General features: G+C 41.4%; 1 protein-coding gene across 1 annotated transcript; it reads left to right on the top strand.

Annotated features, from left to right (window-relative positions):
• The first annotated feature begins 6,998 nt into the window (after nt 1-6,998).
• On the top strand, nt 6,999-10,209 carry LOC115266210 (protein-glucosylgalactosylhydroxylysine glucosidase-like). The gene is made up of 3 exons (XM_062861240.1): nt 6,999-7,311; nt 7,654-9,674; nt 9,744-10,209. The coding sequence occupies exons 1-3, from the start codon at nt 7,037-7,039 to the stop codon at nt 9,923-9,925; spliced, it is 2,478 nt and encodes an 825-aa protein (XP_062717224.1). The 5' UTR covers nt 6,999-7,036; the 3' UTR covers nt 9,926-10,209.
• Nucleotides 10,210-15,725: the final 5,516 nt, after the last annotated feature.

The following is a 15,725-nucleotide window of genomic DNA, read 5'->3' as shown; positions in this document are numbered from 1 at the left end:
AGTTTATTTAGGAGTTCCTCTGGAAATTTTAGCAGGAATTTCTCTGAATGTTCCTCCAAGAATTCCTTCGGAGATTCTTCCAGGAGTTCCTCTGAAAATTCCTTTAGAAATTGTGTTGAAAATTACCCTTGGAATTGCTCTAGAAAATCTTCATGAATTTCTCTGGAAGGTCCGTGAGGAATCCCTTTGAAAGGAATTCGTCTGGAAATTCCTCTGGAAATCCCTGCAAGAATTCCTCTAGAAATTCTACCAGGAATTCCTCTGGAAATTCCTCCAGGCAGTCCCCTGGAAATTCCTCCAGGAATTTCTCTGGAAATTCCTCCAGGAATTCCTCTGGAAATTCCTCCAGGAGTTGCCGTTAGAATTTATCCTGGCATTCCTCTGAGAAGTCTTCCAGAAACATTCAGGAATTACTTTAGAAATTCATCCAGGAAATCTTCCAGATACTGCTCCACGAATTCCTCCAGAATTTTATCAGGGAAATCCTCCTGGAATTCTTCTAGAAACTGCTCAGGGAATTCCTTCAGAAATTGCTCTATGAATTCTTCAAAGAGTTCCTCCAGGAATTCTTACAGAAATTCTTCTAGGAATAGATATGGGAATTCCTCCAGCTATTTCTCAGAGAATTCCTCCAGGAATTTCTCAGGGAATTCCGCCAGGACATCATCAGGGTTTTTTCAGGAATTCCACTGGGAGTTCCTCCAGAATTTCCTCTGGAAATTCCTCCAGGAGTTCCTCATGAGGTTCGGAAGAAACTTCTGAAGCAATTTCCAGGCAATCAGCCAGCAAAGCTCTTGGAGGATTTTCCAGAGGGAACTTCTGCAGGATTCTCAGAAGAATTCCTGGAGGAATTCCCAGAAGAATTCCAAGACTTTTCAGCTTCACACAGAGAAAACTTTTTTCGCTTATGAATATGATGATCATTTTACTAATTTTTCTAGATTCGGGATTCTTGGGTACTGACCATCTTGAGAATTTTCAGCTTCACCCAAGAAAAATTTCTTCGTTTATAAATATGAAGAACATTTGGGTAATCTCTCAAAATTCGGGATTCTTACTGATCATCTTGATAATTTGCAAGAATGTTTAGCTTTACTCAGAGAAACATTTCTACGCTTATGATATAAAGATCATTTTACTAATCTTTAAAGATTAGAGATTTTATCTGACCATTCTTGGATTTTTCTAGAATGTACAGCTTTACTCAGAGAAAACTTCCGTCGTTTATGAATCAGAAGATCATTTTTCTGATCTCTCAAGATTCGGGTTTCTTATTGATAATATTTTAATTTGTCAGAATTTTCAGTTACACCCATAGATCACTTCCTACATTTATGATCTTGCTATTTTAAATAATAATGGATTTTGTAAAGAAAATAATCTTTGTGCGGTGCTGGTATATCTTTGCAAGCCCAAAGATGATAAGAAATTCAATATCATCAGATTAATGAAAAAATATTCAAAAAGGTATGTCATTTCTAGAAAATCGTTCACTGATTATTTTTTCTCATACATAAAATGTTCTTTCAATAAAAGAACGTATGTAATTATTGCCGACATATTAAAAAAAAGTGTTGAAAGAATTTCCCATTTCAACTAACTATCACGTGTTGTGTTAGCAAGTACCATACCCGCCCGCCGGTCCGTCGAAACAGAAAATGAATGTACCGTTCGATGAGATGAACACATTGCGTTTTTGTTTGTCCAGCCAGCCGGATTTTCGATTCTCACCTCGCACCCGCATGCTGCTGTTACAGCGGGGAACGTTTGCGCTCGAATTGGAAAAGCAAAAAGTATGCTACGAACTTATTTTTTCAGTATTCTAAATTGCACCATCAGATCGGAAATTTTATAAGGAATCTTTTGGCATATACAAAAGTATATACTTTCATATAAAAAAATCAAATAATCTTGGGTGCAACGCCCGCACCCGCAACAGCGCATCAACACATGCATGTCCTACGCTGCGTTCGGAAGGATCGAGTTCATTTCTACGACTAGGGTGTGGCTGTGGTTTGGTCGACTGCTTTTACCAAACAGTTGGAAACAAAATTGAAAATAGTAAAAATACAAAGAAAATATAAATTAAAATAAATACTAGGCGGTGATAGTGAGCAACCTATTTGAATACGAGCTAATTTGTTTATGAATCCCATTGTCATGTACTCAATAGAATACCTTGTCAACCCAGTTATCGAAATAGAATTATAAATCAATCTGCCAAAACAACTTTCGAATGACGAAAACAAGATGGTTTCGAAAGAATTTATTTTTCTTTTATCATAGTTTTTGCAAAATATATACTTTTTATATATTTCAAAATAGAAGAATTTGTAGAATCCTTCCGAATTGACCGATGATTTATTCTGCTACATGGATTACTCCATGAATTCATTGGTCTGCTACGATGGGTTCATCGGTCGTTTCGAGGCGATCGTACCTCAAGAAATGGAAAGATTTTTGAGATTTTTGCTTATTATTGATGCGGATTCTAAAGAGCTTCGAGAATTTCAGAGATTTTTTATCGTAATTTTTATTTAATTAGATTATTCTTTATGAAATTCTCTATCGACGGATTGTTTCCGATTTTCTAAATTTGGCCGAAATCGGTCTCTGGCACACAAAATAAGTAGAAATGTCATAAGATGTTGGAAGTTTTTCGTCACTAAAAAGACATTCCAGCCAAAACTAAAAGTCTAATCAAAGTGGTTTCTTCACAGAAAATGATCTTCAATCAATTTCGAAGAGACGGATTGATTCCAAATCCTTAAAAATTTGACCAATAATTGCCAAAAATGCTAAAATAGTTAGCCGCGCGCACCAGAGAACACCACAGACAAATCTCGGGCGCGCCACTGCCTTTCCTCTTAAGTTCATGGGGGCCGGTTTCCAGTTAGCCTAGTGGTTAAGGCTTTGGATCGCCAATCCAGAGACGGCGGGTTCGATTCCCGTTCCGGTTGGGAAAATTTTCTCGACTCCCTGGGCATAGTTATTATTACTATATATTTAAGACACTTTACCACTTAAGTGGCATTCGTGTCTGCCTGGGCATAGTGTATCATTGTGCTTGCCTCACAGTATACTAATTCATGCATTGGCTGGCAAAAAAAGCCCTCCAATTAATAGCTGTGGAAGTGCTCAAAGAACACTAAGTTCCAGTGGGAACGTAGAGCCATACAGAAGAAGAAGAAGAAGAAGAAGAAATGGAAGAAGAAGAAGGGCCGGTCAATGGACCAAATCTTCGCCGTATGGCAATGGCATCCTCCAGAAATGACGCAAATACCAGGTCTCAATGCATCACCAGTAAGGGTATCTGATGAACTATCCAGTTCATTCGGGTCTCACTAGGACTGTGACAAGTTTTGACGGTATAATGCGATAAGCAGTCGAGTACGATTTACATGAAATCCGGACAATGTATTGGCTTCGCGAATCACATGGACATTATCGTCATATCATTTGAAACAGTCGCAGAACTGTACAACACCCGCCCAAAACGGGAAGCAGCAACGTTTGTTCTGGAGGTGAAAATTTCAAAAACAAAGTACCTACATGCTGGTAGGCGCAACCGAGCATTCTCACTGTAGAAAGTATTGACACTATAGACAAAGATATCATCGAAGTAATGAAGAAATTCATCTACCTAGGATCCTTACTAACGGCTGACAACAAAATAAGTCGTAAAATAACAAAACGGCAGATAACTTTTGAAAGAAGAAAATTTTTTGATATGTTATGTATAAATGTCTCAGCTTTCAATTGATGCAAAAATTTTGAAATCGGTGGTTGCCATCATGGTGAAAAAAGAGGCCGTCCATATACCACCTGGACAGCGTGGAGGGGGGAGGGGGTTAGCGAAAAGTCCACGCTTGTACACGGAGAGGGGGGTGGGGGTTCGTCAAATGTCCACGTGGACAACATTAGCATATAAATTAGGAAACAAGAATCAACAAACGAAACAAATTATGTCGCATTATTGATGAGATTCTCTTCAACAGTTCTTTCATACATTTTATTTTATTATACAAAAAAAAATATGGTACAGATTCACAGACTAATTTGTTTTAAATTATCAGAATTTCTAACTACTTAGTTTTCTTCATCGAGGAATATACTGGAGATTTAAAATGGAGTGTAGACCATGCAAATGTTGGTGTTTCAGACAGAAAATTTTCTTTGAAGTTCTGTATGAATTTTTCTAGATTTCATATCAACTTTTAAAGCTACTTCAAAGTTTCAAAATACATGTAGGGATATGCAGGCTTATCTCCAAAACTTTTTTTTTGTAGGTTCTTTTAAAATTTAAGATGTTTCTAATGGATATTGAAGTCTAAGCCTCACCAATACAATTTAGTTGCTGTAAATTTTGGATTTTGTAAGAATCTAAGAAATATAATCTTATCTCAACAAAAATCTAAGATTAAAAATTACCTTATCTCCACAAAATAATCAGACAATCATAGATTGAATAAATATTCTAAAAAACACCGTCTTGAACCAGAGGCTGTACAGACTAAACATTGAACAACCACTAACATTAGGCGATAGACATTACACGAAAAACACCCAATGAAGAATTTCCGTTTGACGAAAATTTTTCACCAACTGGAGCAAGAATCGAACCCACACTGTTCGGATAGGGGAAGAGTCTAGTAGCAGCAATTGTGTTTGCAGCTCAAAGCTAAAAAGAGTCGTTTTTATTAGAAAGTGCGTCGAGAGAGTCATGTGAAATTTAGTACATTTAGTCTTGCCTATGCCGTTCGTTTCCCCTCGGACACGATGCTTTAGGAAAGCGTTTGTTACCGTTACCTATCGGTGGTATCAATCAATACAGGACACGATTTATCTATCATTCATAATTTGAACATACCTAGTGGTACTTTATATACCTATATGCGCGGTCGGTTACCCTGCAAAACGAGCCTCAGCCACTTTCACGACTCTACAAATAATAATAGAACATTCGTCTGTTCAGCTAACCTATAAGACCTATAAGCAACTGGAGTATACAATCATACCTATATCCACTCAAAAATAAACGAATTCAAAAATATAATCGGCTTAAACCCACGGTGAAACTATCAATTAGCTAATTCATAAGCATTAATCCATACTGCACAATTTGTCATAAAAAAATATCAAATTTCAATCACGTTGAACAATAGCAACCACACGTTTATCGGCATCTGCGTCTGTGCAATGTCAAGTCATTGTTGATCGTAGACATCTGTCCGATGAGTAGGATTCTGTATTCGGCGCTGGCAAACGTCGTCCGTGCTGCCAGAACACATACTCTCACAAATATTAAGCTGAATTAAAAACAATGTTGAAAACTTGTAGGTACCTATTTTGTACTACTTGTTTGTATTCTATGTGAAGCTATAGAATATTTGTATTTTATATAATATTCAATAATATTTAAGACATGATTTACGAAAAAAATTTAAAAAAAACTTTTCAAAATCACTTTTTCTATTTTTTTAGAAATGTGAAAAAAAAACTTTTTTTTCTGATGTCCACGTGGACAATGCGGGAGGGGGGTAGGGGTCAATGAAAAATCCACGCTTGTCCACGGGGAGGGGGAGGGGGTTAAAAACCATGTTATAACGGTTTAAATGAGTCACCATTTGACCAAAATCGAGGGGTCGCAAAAATTGTTGTGGCTCTAACTAGCGGAGGGTCCATCAATTTGAGTAACCAAATGCATTTGCCTTACTTTTATAGCAAGGACTTTCAGAAAATCGACACCTTCAGTAGGTCGGCTCCAGAGGTACCTTAAACATTTTTGAAGACAAGGTGTAAATAGTGGGCCGGTCTCAGCGATAATTGCCCTAATGCTACTTGAGATATGGGACAATCATCAAAAAGCCAATTTACATATTTTAATTAAAAGAATGCAAAAAAAAACAAATTGAATGAAAAAAAATAAAAATAAGGTAAACATAACAACAAGAAAAAAATAACAAAAAGAAGCACATACGACGAGAAACAAATCCATAAAGTAATGGATAAAGGTTACGTAGTTAAAACGCATAAGAATATAAAACAGTATGAAATTTGCTAGAACCTCGTAAAGAAAAGCCTAGACCATTAAATAGGTCATAATGCATTATTCCGTCTTGTTAAAATCTCCAAGAAATCAAGTTTGCTGAGGTGCAGTTTTTTAATTATTTCGTCGAGTTTGGTAAAAAATAATACATTCTGGATGAACAGCTGTTGGATTCTCGGCAATCGAGTGGCCATCAACAACACTTCAAGTGTCTTTATCGAGATATTGAGACACAACGAGCGAGTAACAATTTTTCGAGGATTCATCGTGCGATTTGCAATAACGATCTTGATAAAACAAAACGTAAAAAAAGAGATTGGCACATACTCACTGGCCCGGTATTCCTATCTTATGCAATTCTCTGTCGAAAAATGACCTCAACAATTGACAGCAAAACGGCTGACATGTATTCCCGCGAGATAACGAACGTACTCAATTGATCAATATTTGGCCGTTATCGAAGCTCGTTGAATCCCACGCTAAGCCTTAGTTTTGGTTGTTGAGGTGCTTAAATTAGCACGAAATGTTCCTCAATATACCAGCCAGCAGCTCCTTGCCGCGTGTGAATCACTGCGGACACACTGGTAGCAGTAAAGCATTTTGTAACGTGCCTCAACACACTACCCGTCATAAGTATGAAGTCGTAAGAAGACTCAATTGATTGTCTCCAAAACTTAAGAATCTCTGAATCCTATTCATCTGGAAAAGCAACGTCTTCAGCAAACTGAACGACATCTTTTGTAGATTATTGAAATTTTTTAGCTATTCTAGATGATATCTTATACTCGAATTGTTAGATGTTGTACTACTTAAATAAGAATCGATATTTATGACGGGTAGTTTTCGTCTATGACTGTCGACGTCACTGATTGCCTACATACACTAAAGTTTTGTTTGGGCCCTTGGTCGCATGGATAACGTCATGACCCGAATGCGAATAGTCGTCACCGATGATAAAGTTTTGCCGGACGGGAAGGGTTCCTTATCATGTCATTTAGTCAATTGCACACCGCCGCCCAAGCAAAACAGCTAGAAATACGAACGATCCAGTTGTTCAGCAAGCTCAGTCTGAAACGAAACACGAACGGCGACAGGTGTCAAAATCATCCCACCCACCACCGGCATTTGACACAGGTGGACATTGATAGCGAGACAATGTTCCATTCTACCAGAGTTGCCCCCTTGGTGGTGGCGATACTGGTTACCATCGGTACCACGACCGTTTGCGGAAACGATGCGAATTTCCTCTTCACAGCCAACCGGTGAGTAATCCGTGTGCATATCGAAGTCATAATTGAACTTTTTGAGGACAAGTGTACCATAGTGGTTTGGAAGCGTAGTAAAATTTAAACAATTTAAAGAGCTATTTCTAACTCGATCTATCAAATTTCTAATTCTGAAGACCTTTTGAAGTATCTAGCATTTTCAAATGATTTAAATTTCAGCCAAAACTTAAATACTAAGTTACCATTCGAAACCCCAATAAGCGAATAGGATTAGCTACAGACCATGATGGTCATAAGTCATATCTTCATACTCGTGATAAGATAACCACCTTAAATTCTCACAGTACTAATCAATAATCGTATATCTCTCCCATGTAGCCTACCCGCCAAAGCCGTCACTCCTACCCTAGCCAACGGAAACATTGCTTTTGTAGTCTACGGCGATGCCGTACACATGAACGGAGTCTACAACGGTCAGCAAGGCCTGAGTCATCGAGCCCGTATTCCCAACTATGCAAACCTCCAGATGCCCTACTGTTCAAGCAGCCTTGCCGAGCCGACCGGGTGCTCTTACCAATTGGACATGAAGAATAATATGTTCCGTACTGTGTACGAAGACCCATTGGGAAGCTTCCGTATCGTGCATGATGTTTATCCCAATCGGTACTATGACAAGGCGATCGTCAACAAGGTGCGCATTCAGCGACTGAACTCCCAGAGCCTCATCACCGTGAATCTTGATCGACGTGAAGGGCTTCCCAGTGTGGACATCACTTTCGGTCTGCCGCAGGTGGTGTTAGTGAATGATGTAACCTATGATCGAGTGTGTGGTAAAACTAACGTGGTGGAAGACAGCCGTTACCAACAATACGGGCATGATGTCTGTGTGTACTATCCTGCTCTTCGACAAATGCAGCTGACCATAGACAAAACCGCAGAAGAGTTCTACTTCTTCACTGTGTTTGCGCACTCGACAATTGAGGCGGAAACCGAACTTCGTTCTATGATGCCATCCAGTGTTGAATCGTTCCACTTCCGTGAAATGGAACGTGTGTGGGAACGATATGGAATCACGGTAGAAGGAAATGATAACCTTGATCGAGTGCTAAGAGCAAGTTCGTTCTACCTGTCCAGTTCACTACCGTCCACTTATACCAACCAGATTAGCAGCTATCCGTTCTATGGTCTTTCACCTTCCGGTTTGGGGCGTGGCGGAGAAGAGCTGATGGAGTACCAAGGCCACAGCTTCTGGGATACAGAAATATGGATGTACCCACCGATCTTGCTGATGGATCCTCAGAACGCTCGAAAACTGCTGCGTTACCGAACCGTAGTTCACCAAGCGGCCGTAGATATTGCCAAGAAAAACGAATATGACGGTTGGCAATTCCCATGGGAATCAGCTTTCACAGGTACGGAAACAACTCCAGAATGCTGTCCGGAAGTCGTAGAGTACCAACACCACATTACAGCTGACATAGCTTTCGCCGCTAGACAGTACTTCTATGCAACCGAAGACGTGGAATGGATGCGCACGGAAGGTTGCCGGCTGGCGTACGAAACCGCCAAGTTCTGGAGAAGTCGTGTCGAATACAACAACGTTACTGACCTCTACGACATCCATCGTATCATGGGTCCTGATGAAGATCACCACAACGTCAGCAATAACCCATTCACCAATGTGGTGGCCGCTCATAACCTCATGTTTGGAGAGTTCGCCGGTTGTCTATGTGAAGGGATTGTAGGAGCTACCAGAGAAGAGCGTGCTCAATTCACTGAAGTTGGCAAAGGAATGACGCTGCTACATGACAAAGAGAAGGACTTCTTCCCGCAATTCGAAGGTTACCAGCAAGGAACCTTGATCAAACAGGCTGATGTTGTTCTCCTCGGTTATCCTCTAGAATTCCAAATGGACAATTCAACGAAAGCCAACAACTTGGCGATTTACAGCCAGGTAACTCGCTCTAATGGCCCCGCCATGACGTGGGCTATGCATACCATTGGCCATCTCGAGCTAGGACAGATGCAGGAAGCAGAGCAAATGTTCACCAAGAGCTACCAACAGTACATGCGAGCTCCGTACAACGTTTGGAGCGAGAACGGAGACGGAACCGATGGTGCCGGTAATTTCATAACAGGAGCCGGTGGTTTCCTGCAGTCCGTCATCAACGGCTACGCTGGTGTTCGCCTACGCAATGGGGAAATGGTTATCACGAAGCCATTACTGCTGCCCGGAACTAGCCGACTCTACATTCCTGAAATTAACTACTTGGGAATTAAATTCTATTTGGACATCAAAACCACTGACATTACGTTTGGTCTAAAGCACCAATTAAATACAAATCTTGCTAAAATAACCGTTGACGGCGTGGAGCTCAGCGCTTGCGACTCTTGCTTTGGTAAGTAGATTCTTCCATATATTACTAAAATTTCGGTCCAAATAATGATTCCCTCTCTCTCTCCCTCAGTTACGTTCAAGGACCAAGTCGTAATCCGCCCGAACAGAGCGTCCGACTTCAACGGCTGCCAGCTGAAGGACACCAAAATCGGTATTAAGGTCGCCGATCAGAATGCCGCTCACATGACACGCCTTGCTCCGGCTTTGTTTGCAAGTGTTCTAGCGATTCTGGCACTGCAAAAGCTGCTTTAAAATAAGGTTAAAAATTTAAAAAAAGTCAATACCATGGCAGTTAGCTAGCCTCGAAATGATGCCATAAGCATAGCTTTAAAAACAATACGAAAATAAAGTTCTTCGTCATCTACTTAAACATCGATTTTACACAAATATGCATATCAATCAAGATATTACCGCACAGTACTTCCCGCCGACGGTTATGTGAGCTCCAAAGCTTGATTGATTTGATACAGCGAAAATAATGGATTTTATCAGTAACATGGAGTAAACAATACCGAGCAAGAATGGTAAACAATTTACCTGGTGGTACCAGGTTGGTTGTATGTCATGTCAACAGCGCACGCCCAGATGGCAGTGCAGTGCATTGCGATTTCAGGTTACAACTGAACTGGCAATAAAACTAATTTGGACAAGTGCTGCACCTGCTGAGATAGCACTCCTCATATCGGGGATTTTCAAAGCGTATGTTGCGATTGTAGTATTGACATTTGTAATCAGTCAAAGACCAAATTGTGTGTGGGTTGTGGAATTTACGATGTTTTTTTTTCTAAACATTTACATTCGTAGTGAAAATGTCAATGTTCTATTTTCAAACACACATGATTATTATATCCATACATATTTTCAGGCCTGAGTATCAATGATGATACAAAGGGCCGAAGTGCAAGATCTCTGATCGATTTCCCGCCTTGCCTTGACCTGAGGCCAGGACAAATCTCTGTCGACTTCCTTCATTTCTTAGATGAGGCTTCGCCGCCATGAACATCTAATCTGCCTTTCCTGCGATGTGCTACCGGGTTCCAGTTTAACAATTTCTTACAGATTTCGTTTCGATCTCTGCGAAGAATGTGGCCGACCCACCTCCATTTTCACTCCCGAATTTCTGTTGCTATCGGCTTTTGATGACATCGACGATCCACAACGCTTGGAGGTCCAATTGTCAGGCCACCATGCATGAATTTTATGCCGCAATCATCTGTTGATGAAAACTTGCAGTCGTTGTGTGTTCTCCACTGATACACACCAGGTTTTACTGGTGTACAGCCGAAAGTACAATGTAATGGTACACTTTTCAACTATTTTTGCAGTACAAATCAAAAGACGACTGTTTTGACCATCGTTCAATGCAATACAATCATAATACAAATAAACAGCTGAGATATCAACGAAAGAGAGAGAAACCAAAGAGAGCCTCTCTCCTGCAGATAGGACCTTTAGACATGTTTGGCCTGAAATGTCTAGCCTTTTTTTCACATTTGTCAAGACAGAAATGTTCTTTTTCCGTTTCCAAGGAAAGCGACGGTGTTGAACATTTCTGTAGTGTTGTCACTTTCTGGCAGCAAACTGGGACGTCATTTCTGTGTAATGGAGACCTAGGTATACACACTACAAACTCGAAGAAGTAGCCCTCACCTTTTTGATCCTTGTACCTACAAGGCGTCGGTCTTGATGCCACCATCATCGGCCTACATTTGGCTATCAAGATATTGGAAGCTTTTAACATTATGCATTGCTTGTCCACTGTCCAGCTACCGTAAAGCTACCGTGGAAGGGTTGACCGTGTTTACATCCAACGATTTGGTCTTGTTGACGATGATGGTAAGCCCTGCTGCCGCGGAGTGATCGGTAGAATCACCGAGTTTACTCTGCATATCAGAGTGCTGTTGAACTAAGGAAGCAACGTTATCAGTCATTTCATCGATCGATCGATCGATAAACACCTCGTCCTGTGCTTCAATGAGGTCGATGATGTGGTCTGGAATACCCTTGCGTATAAGGACTTCCCAAATGTTTTCGTGTTTTAGACAGTCTATAGCATTTTCGTAATGAATAAACACCCTTGGAGTTCATTGATTTGCTCAAAGACGATAAGGAACGCAACAATATGGTTCACATACGATTGTCACGGAAACCTGTCTGCTGCCATCGAAGACTCGCGTGAACCTTCCCCTTAGCCGGATTATGATTGATTACTTTGTAAAGGACCGACGAAACTAATGACGAAAACGCATCCGCTCACAGTATGATTTCTGCTATTCCCAACACTGAAAGGCGGCTTGCAGTAATGACAAGCATAAAAATGTTCTAACATCAACCGGTTCGATAGCCGAGTGGTATCGTGCAAGCCTGGTGCAGGGGACTGTTATGGTCTTCTTGTTTTCTTACCGAGCATTAAAACTATGCTCCTGTGTTAAAAGATAGGTTGTCAGCTTGAGCCTCACGCTTGAGCCGCAGTTATGCTGGCTACGAAAACATTGCATTGGTGGGGTAGGGATGCCAATTCCTTGGCCTGGTGATGTCAAGGTTCTTGGTTCGAATCCGGTTGCCAACAGAAACTTTTTTAATCGTAAATCGAGTCCATGGTAAAATTGACAACATAATTCTGTTGAATGGAAACGAAAATCAGTCTGCACAAATTTAGTAGCGTTGTGTATTTAAATTGACCCTCAGAATAGTAATGTTTAGTGAAGGCCACAGGAACATCCAACGATTCTCACATATCCATCCCCTCCAAAATGGTCCATTCTAATTCTGACCACAGTTGTTCTTCGGGCGATTGCAACCCTCCTTCCACCGATTCAATGCGGAAAAAGGAACACCACAGGAGAGGTGGAAAAGCGAAGAAATTAACGTAATTACGCTCACGCCAAGTCCTCTACAAGCTATCGATCTTGTATATTTTTATCATCATCATCACTGAAATCCCACATTCAAACAACTGTACATCAAGAGTCGACTGAGCAGCCACTGATCCCCACACTGCAGCCACCAACTTATGAATCAACGAATAGTACCTACCACGACAACAGGAGTCAAGGATAGCCGGGGCCCCGTCAGTGCGGATGCCACACCCCCACCACCCTACCGGAACTGGTGGACAACCCCTGGTATCCGGACGCAATTGTTGTTCCTGGGACGCAAAAAGGACATGGCGCCTATTCCCCGGCATTTCCAACTAGCGGACGTGGTAGTCAAGGCCCTGTCGTTGTGGAAGTCTTGGTAAGCCTAGAACCGGCGGACCAAGATTGGAAGAGGGACGGACAAGGGACTAACCTCTTATTCCCCTAAGAACAACGGGGGAAACAAACCGCAGGATTCACCTGGTACCACAGAGAGGACGAAGTTCGGGAAGCACAATTCCCCAAAGGATAATGAAGGAGGTAAGCTTTCGACTGTTTTTTTTTTTTCAGCTCTGAGACCGGAGGTAAGGGACGCTGTACTCTATGAGTCTGGTAAGCTTCCTGGGAAAGCTGTTCTCGCCCATGATTTTCCATAGCTCTGTGCGGTCGATACTGTCGTATGCCGCTTTGAAGTCGATGAACAGGTGGTGTGTTGGGACCTGGTATTCACGGCATTTCTGGAGGATTTGCCGTACGGTGAAGATCTGGTCCGTTGCCGACCGGCCGTCGATGAAACCGGCTTGGTAACTTCCCATGAACTCATTTACTTTAGGTGAAAGACGACGGAAGATGATCTGGGATAGCACTTTGTAGGCGGCATTCAAAATGGGGATCGCTCGAAAGTTCTCACACATTCGCTTGTCGCCTTTCTTGTGGATGGGAAAGATTATCCCTTCCTTCCACTCCTCCGGTAGCTGTTGGTTTCCCAGATCTTGATTACTAACTGATGCAGACAGGTGACCAACTTTTCCGAGCCTATCTTGATAAGTTCTGCTGCGATACCGTCGTTCGTGGGAAGTTACCAAGCCGGTTTCATCGACGTCCGGTCGACAACGGACCAGATCTTCACCGTATGGCAAATCCTCCATTTCGGGTGAACTATCCAGTTCATTCGAATCTCGACGGGGACTGCGACAAGGTGGTGGACTCTCATGCCTACTCCTCAACATCGTCCTGGAAGGTGTTATGCGATGAGTCGGGCTCAACAGCCGGGGTACGATCTTCACGAAATCCGGCCAATTCGTCTGTTTTGCAGATGACATGGATATTATTGCTAGAACATTTGGAACGGTGGCAGAACTGTACACCCGCCTGAAACGTGAAGCAGCAAAGGTCGGACTGGTGGTGAATGCGGCGAAGACAAAGTACATGCTGGTAGGTGGGACTGAGCGAGACAGGACAAGCCTTGGCAGCAATATGTTACGATAGACGGGGATACTTTCGAGGTGGTAGAAGAACCCAACTAACAATCGCCAGCCGCAAACAAGCATGCATGCTGAATTGTTGCTGTATAATAGTTATTATAGCTGAACTAAAATCATGCTGTACACATTACTGAGCAAATGCTATTTCAATTGAAAAGGTATCCAATGTTCAACTTTTCGTATTGGTATTAACAATGATAATTTTAAACACTTTTCAAGCGTTTAATAAGATTTTTATTCGACCCGCAGTGATTCCTTTACAACATAGTTTAACAAGACTTTTTTTATGCTTCTTGTTAAGTTCATGTAAAAATTAGCACATGTATCTGTTTAATGTGTTTTTCTCTAGTCAAATAAGCGCTTTTGTTTCGTCATACTTCGACTCAGAGTACATGATAAAAAAAACACGTGTTTTTTACTGAACAACAGCTGAATTAAACTGTTGTTCAGTCGCTAACCATAATGTCTGTGCTAATTCACCACTGCTGAATAGGAGTCGAAGTCTGATCATTATTAAACCACGGGAAGTTTATGTTTTGATTTGGGCGCTGCAATTCATCATCTCTAGGATGGCGCAGATAGGAAGGCATGCGGCTGGCAATCGACGGGTCTCGAGTTCGAATCTGGATTTAGGTAAATTTATGTGTAGTTATTATTTCACAATATTTGTTCACAGCATTGAGTTCCAATTATAAACTCTCGTGGAAATTGAAAAAAAATTGCATTTTGTTTACTTTTTATCATTTTTGCTAAAGCTGAATAACAGCTTTACTATATAGTTGCAAAACGATTTAACAACAAACAGTTCAGTTGGTACACAACACTCAGCTTTTTAGTTTCTCCAAATTTGTGTGAACAAAACCCGAACAAAGGTTGTGCCTGAAAATTATCCAAATGTTATTCAGCATCATGCTGAATCAATTCGTCGTAAAGGTGTTTGTAAAATGAGTTATTGTTAGTTGGGAATTCGTCTATCTCGGTTCCTTGCTAACGGCCGATAATAACGTGGGCCGTGAAATACGAAGACGCATCATCAGTGGAAGTCGTGCCTACTATGGGCTCCAGCAGAAACTGCGGTCAAAAAAGATTCACCCACGCACCAAATGTACCATGTACAATACGATAATAAGACCGATGGTTCTCTAACATGGACGATGCTTGAGGAGGACCTTCAAGCACTCGGAGTTTTCGAGCGACGCGTGCTAAGGACGATCTTTGGCGGTGTGCAGGAGAACGGGGTGTGTGGCGGAGAAGGATGAACCACGAGCTCGCTGCACTCTACGGTGAACCCAACATCCTGAAAGTGGCTAAAGCTGGACGGATACGGTGGGCAGGGCATGTTGCAAGAATGCCGGACAACAGCCCTGCAAAGTTGGTGTTTGCTAACCATCCGGTTGGTACAAGAAGGCGTAGAGCGCATAGAGCACGATGGGCGGACCAGGTGGAGCGTGATCTGGCGAGTGTTGGGCGTGACCGACGTTGAAGAACTGCAGCTGCAAATCGAGTATTATGGCGGCAAATCGTTGATTCAGTAATATTATGAATTTGATGTTAAGTAAGTTATATTAATTAAATGAAATAAATCTGCATGAAAGGAGGTTTCGGTGTATTTAAATTAAGAAATCAGCATACATAAGATACATTTAACCGTTAAAATAGAATGCCCCAATCGAACACATTGTAACCATGATTCATACCGCATTTTCAGCA

Source organism: Aedes albopictus, chromosome 3 (genome assembly GCF_035046485.1).
Source record: "Aedes albopictus strain Foshan chromosome 3, AalbF5, whole genome shotgun sequence".
Taxonomy (NCBI): domain Eukaryota; kingdom Metazoa; phylum Arthropoda; class Insecta; order Diptera; family Culicidae; genus Aedes; species Aedes albopictus.
Note: the sequence above shows the minus strand (reverse complement) of the source record. Positions and strands in the feature narration are given on the sequence as shown.

Bases quoted from the DNA above. Each gene is read 5' to 3' on its own strand.
- LOC115266210 (XM_062861240.1), top strand. From the start codon at position 7,037: ATGTCATTTAGTCAATTGCACACCGCCGCCCAAGCAAAACAGCTAGAA. The intron at 7,312-7,653 runs GTGAGTAATCCG...TCTCCCATGTAG, and splicing joins TTCCTCTTCACAGCCAACCG to CCTACCCGCCAAAGCCGTCA. The intron at 9,675-9,743 runs GTAAGTAGATTC...TCTCTCCCTCAG, and splicing joins CGCTTGCGACTCTTGCTTTG to TTACGTTCAAGGACCAAGTC.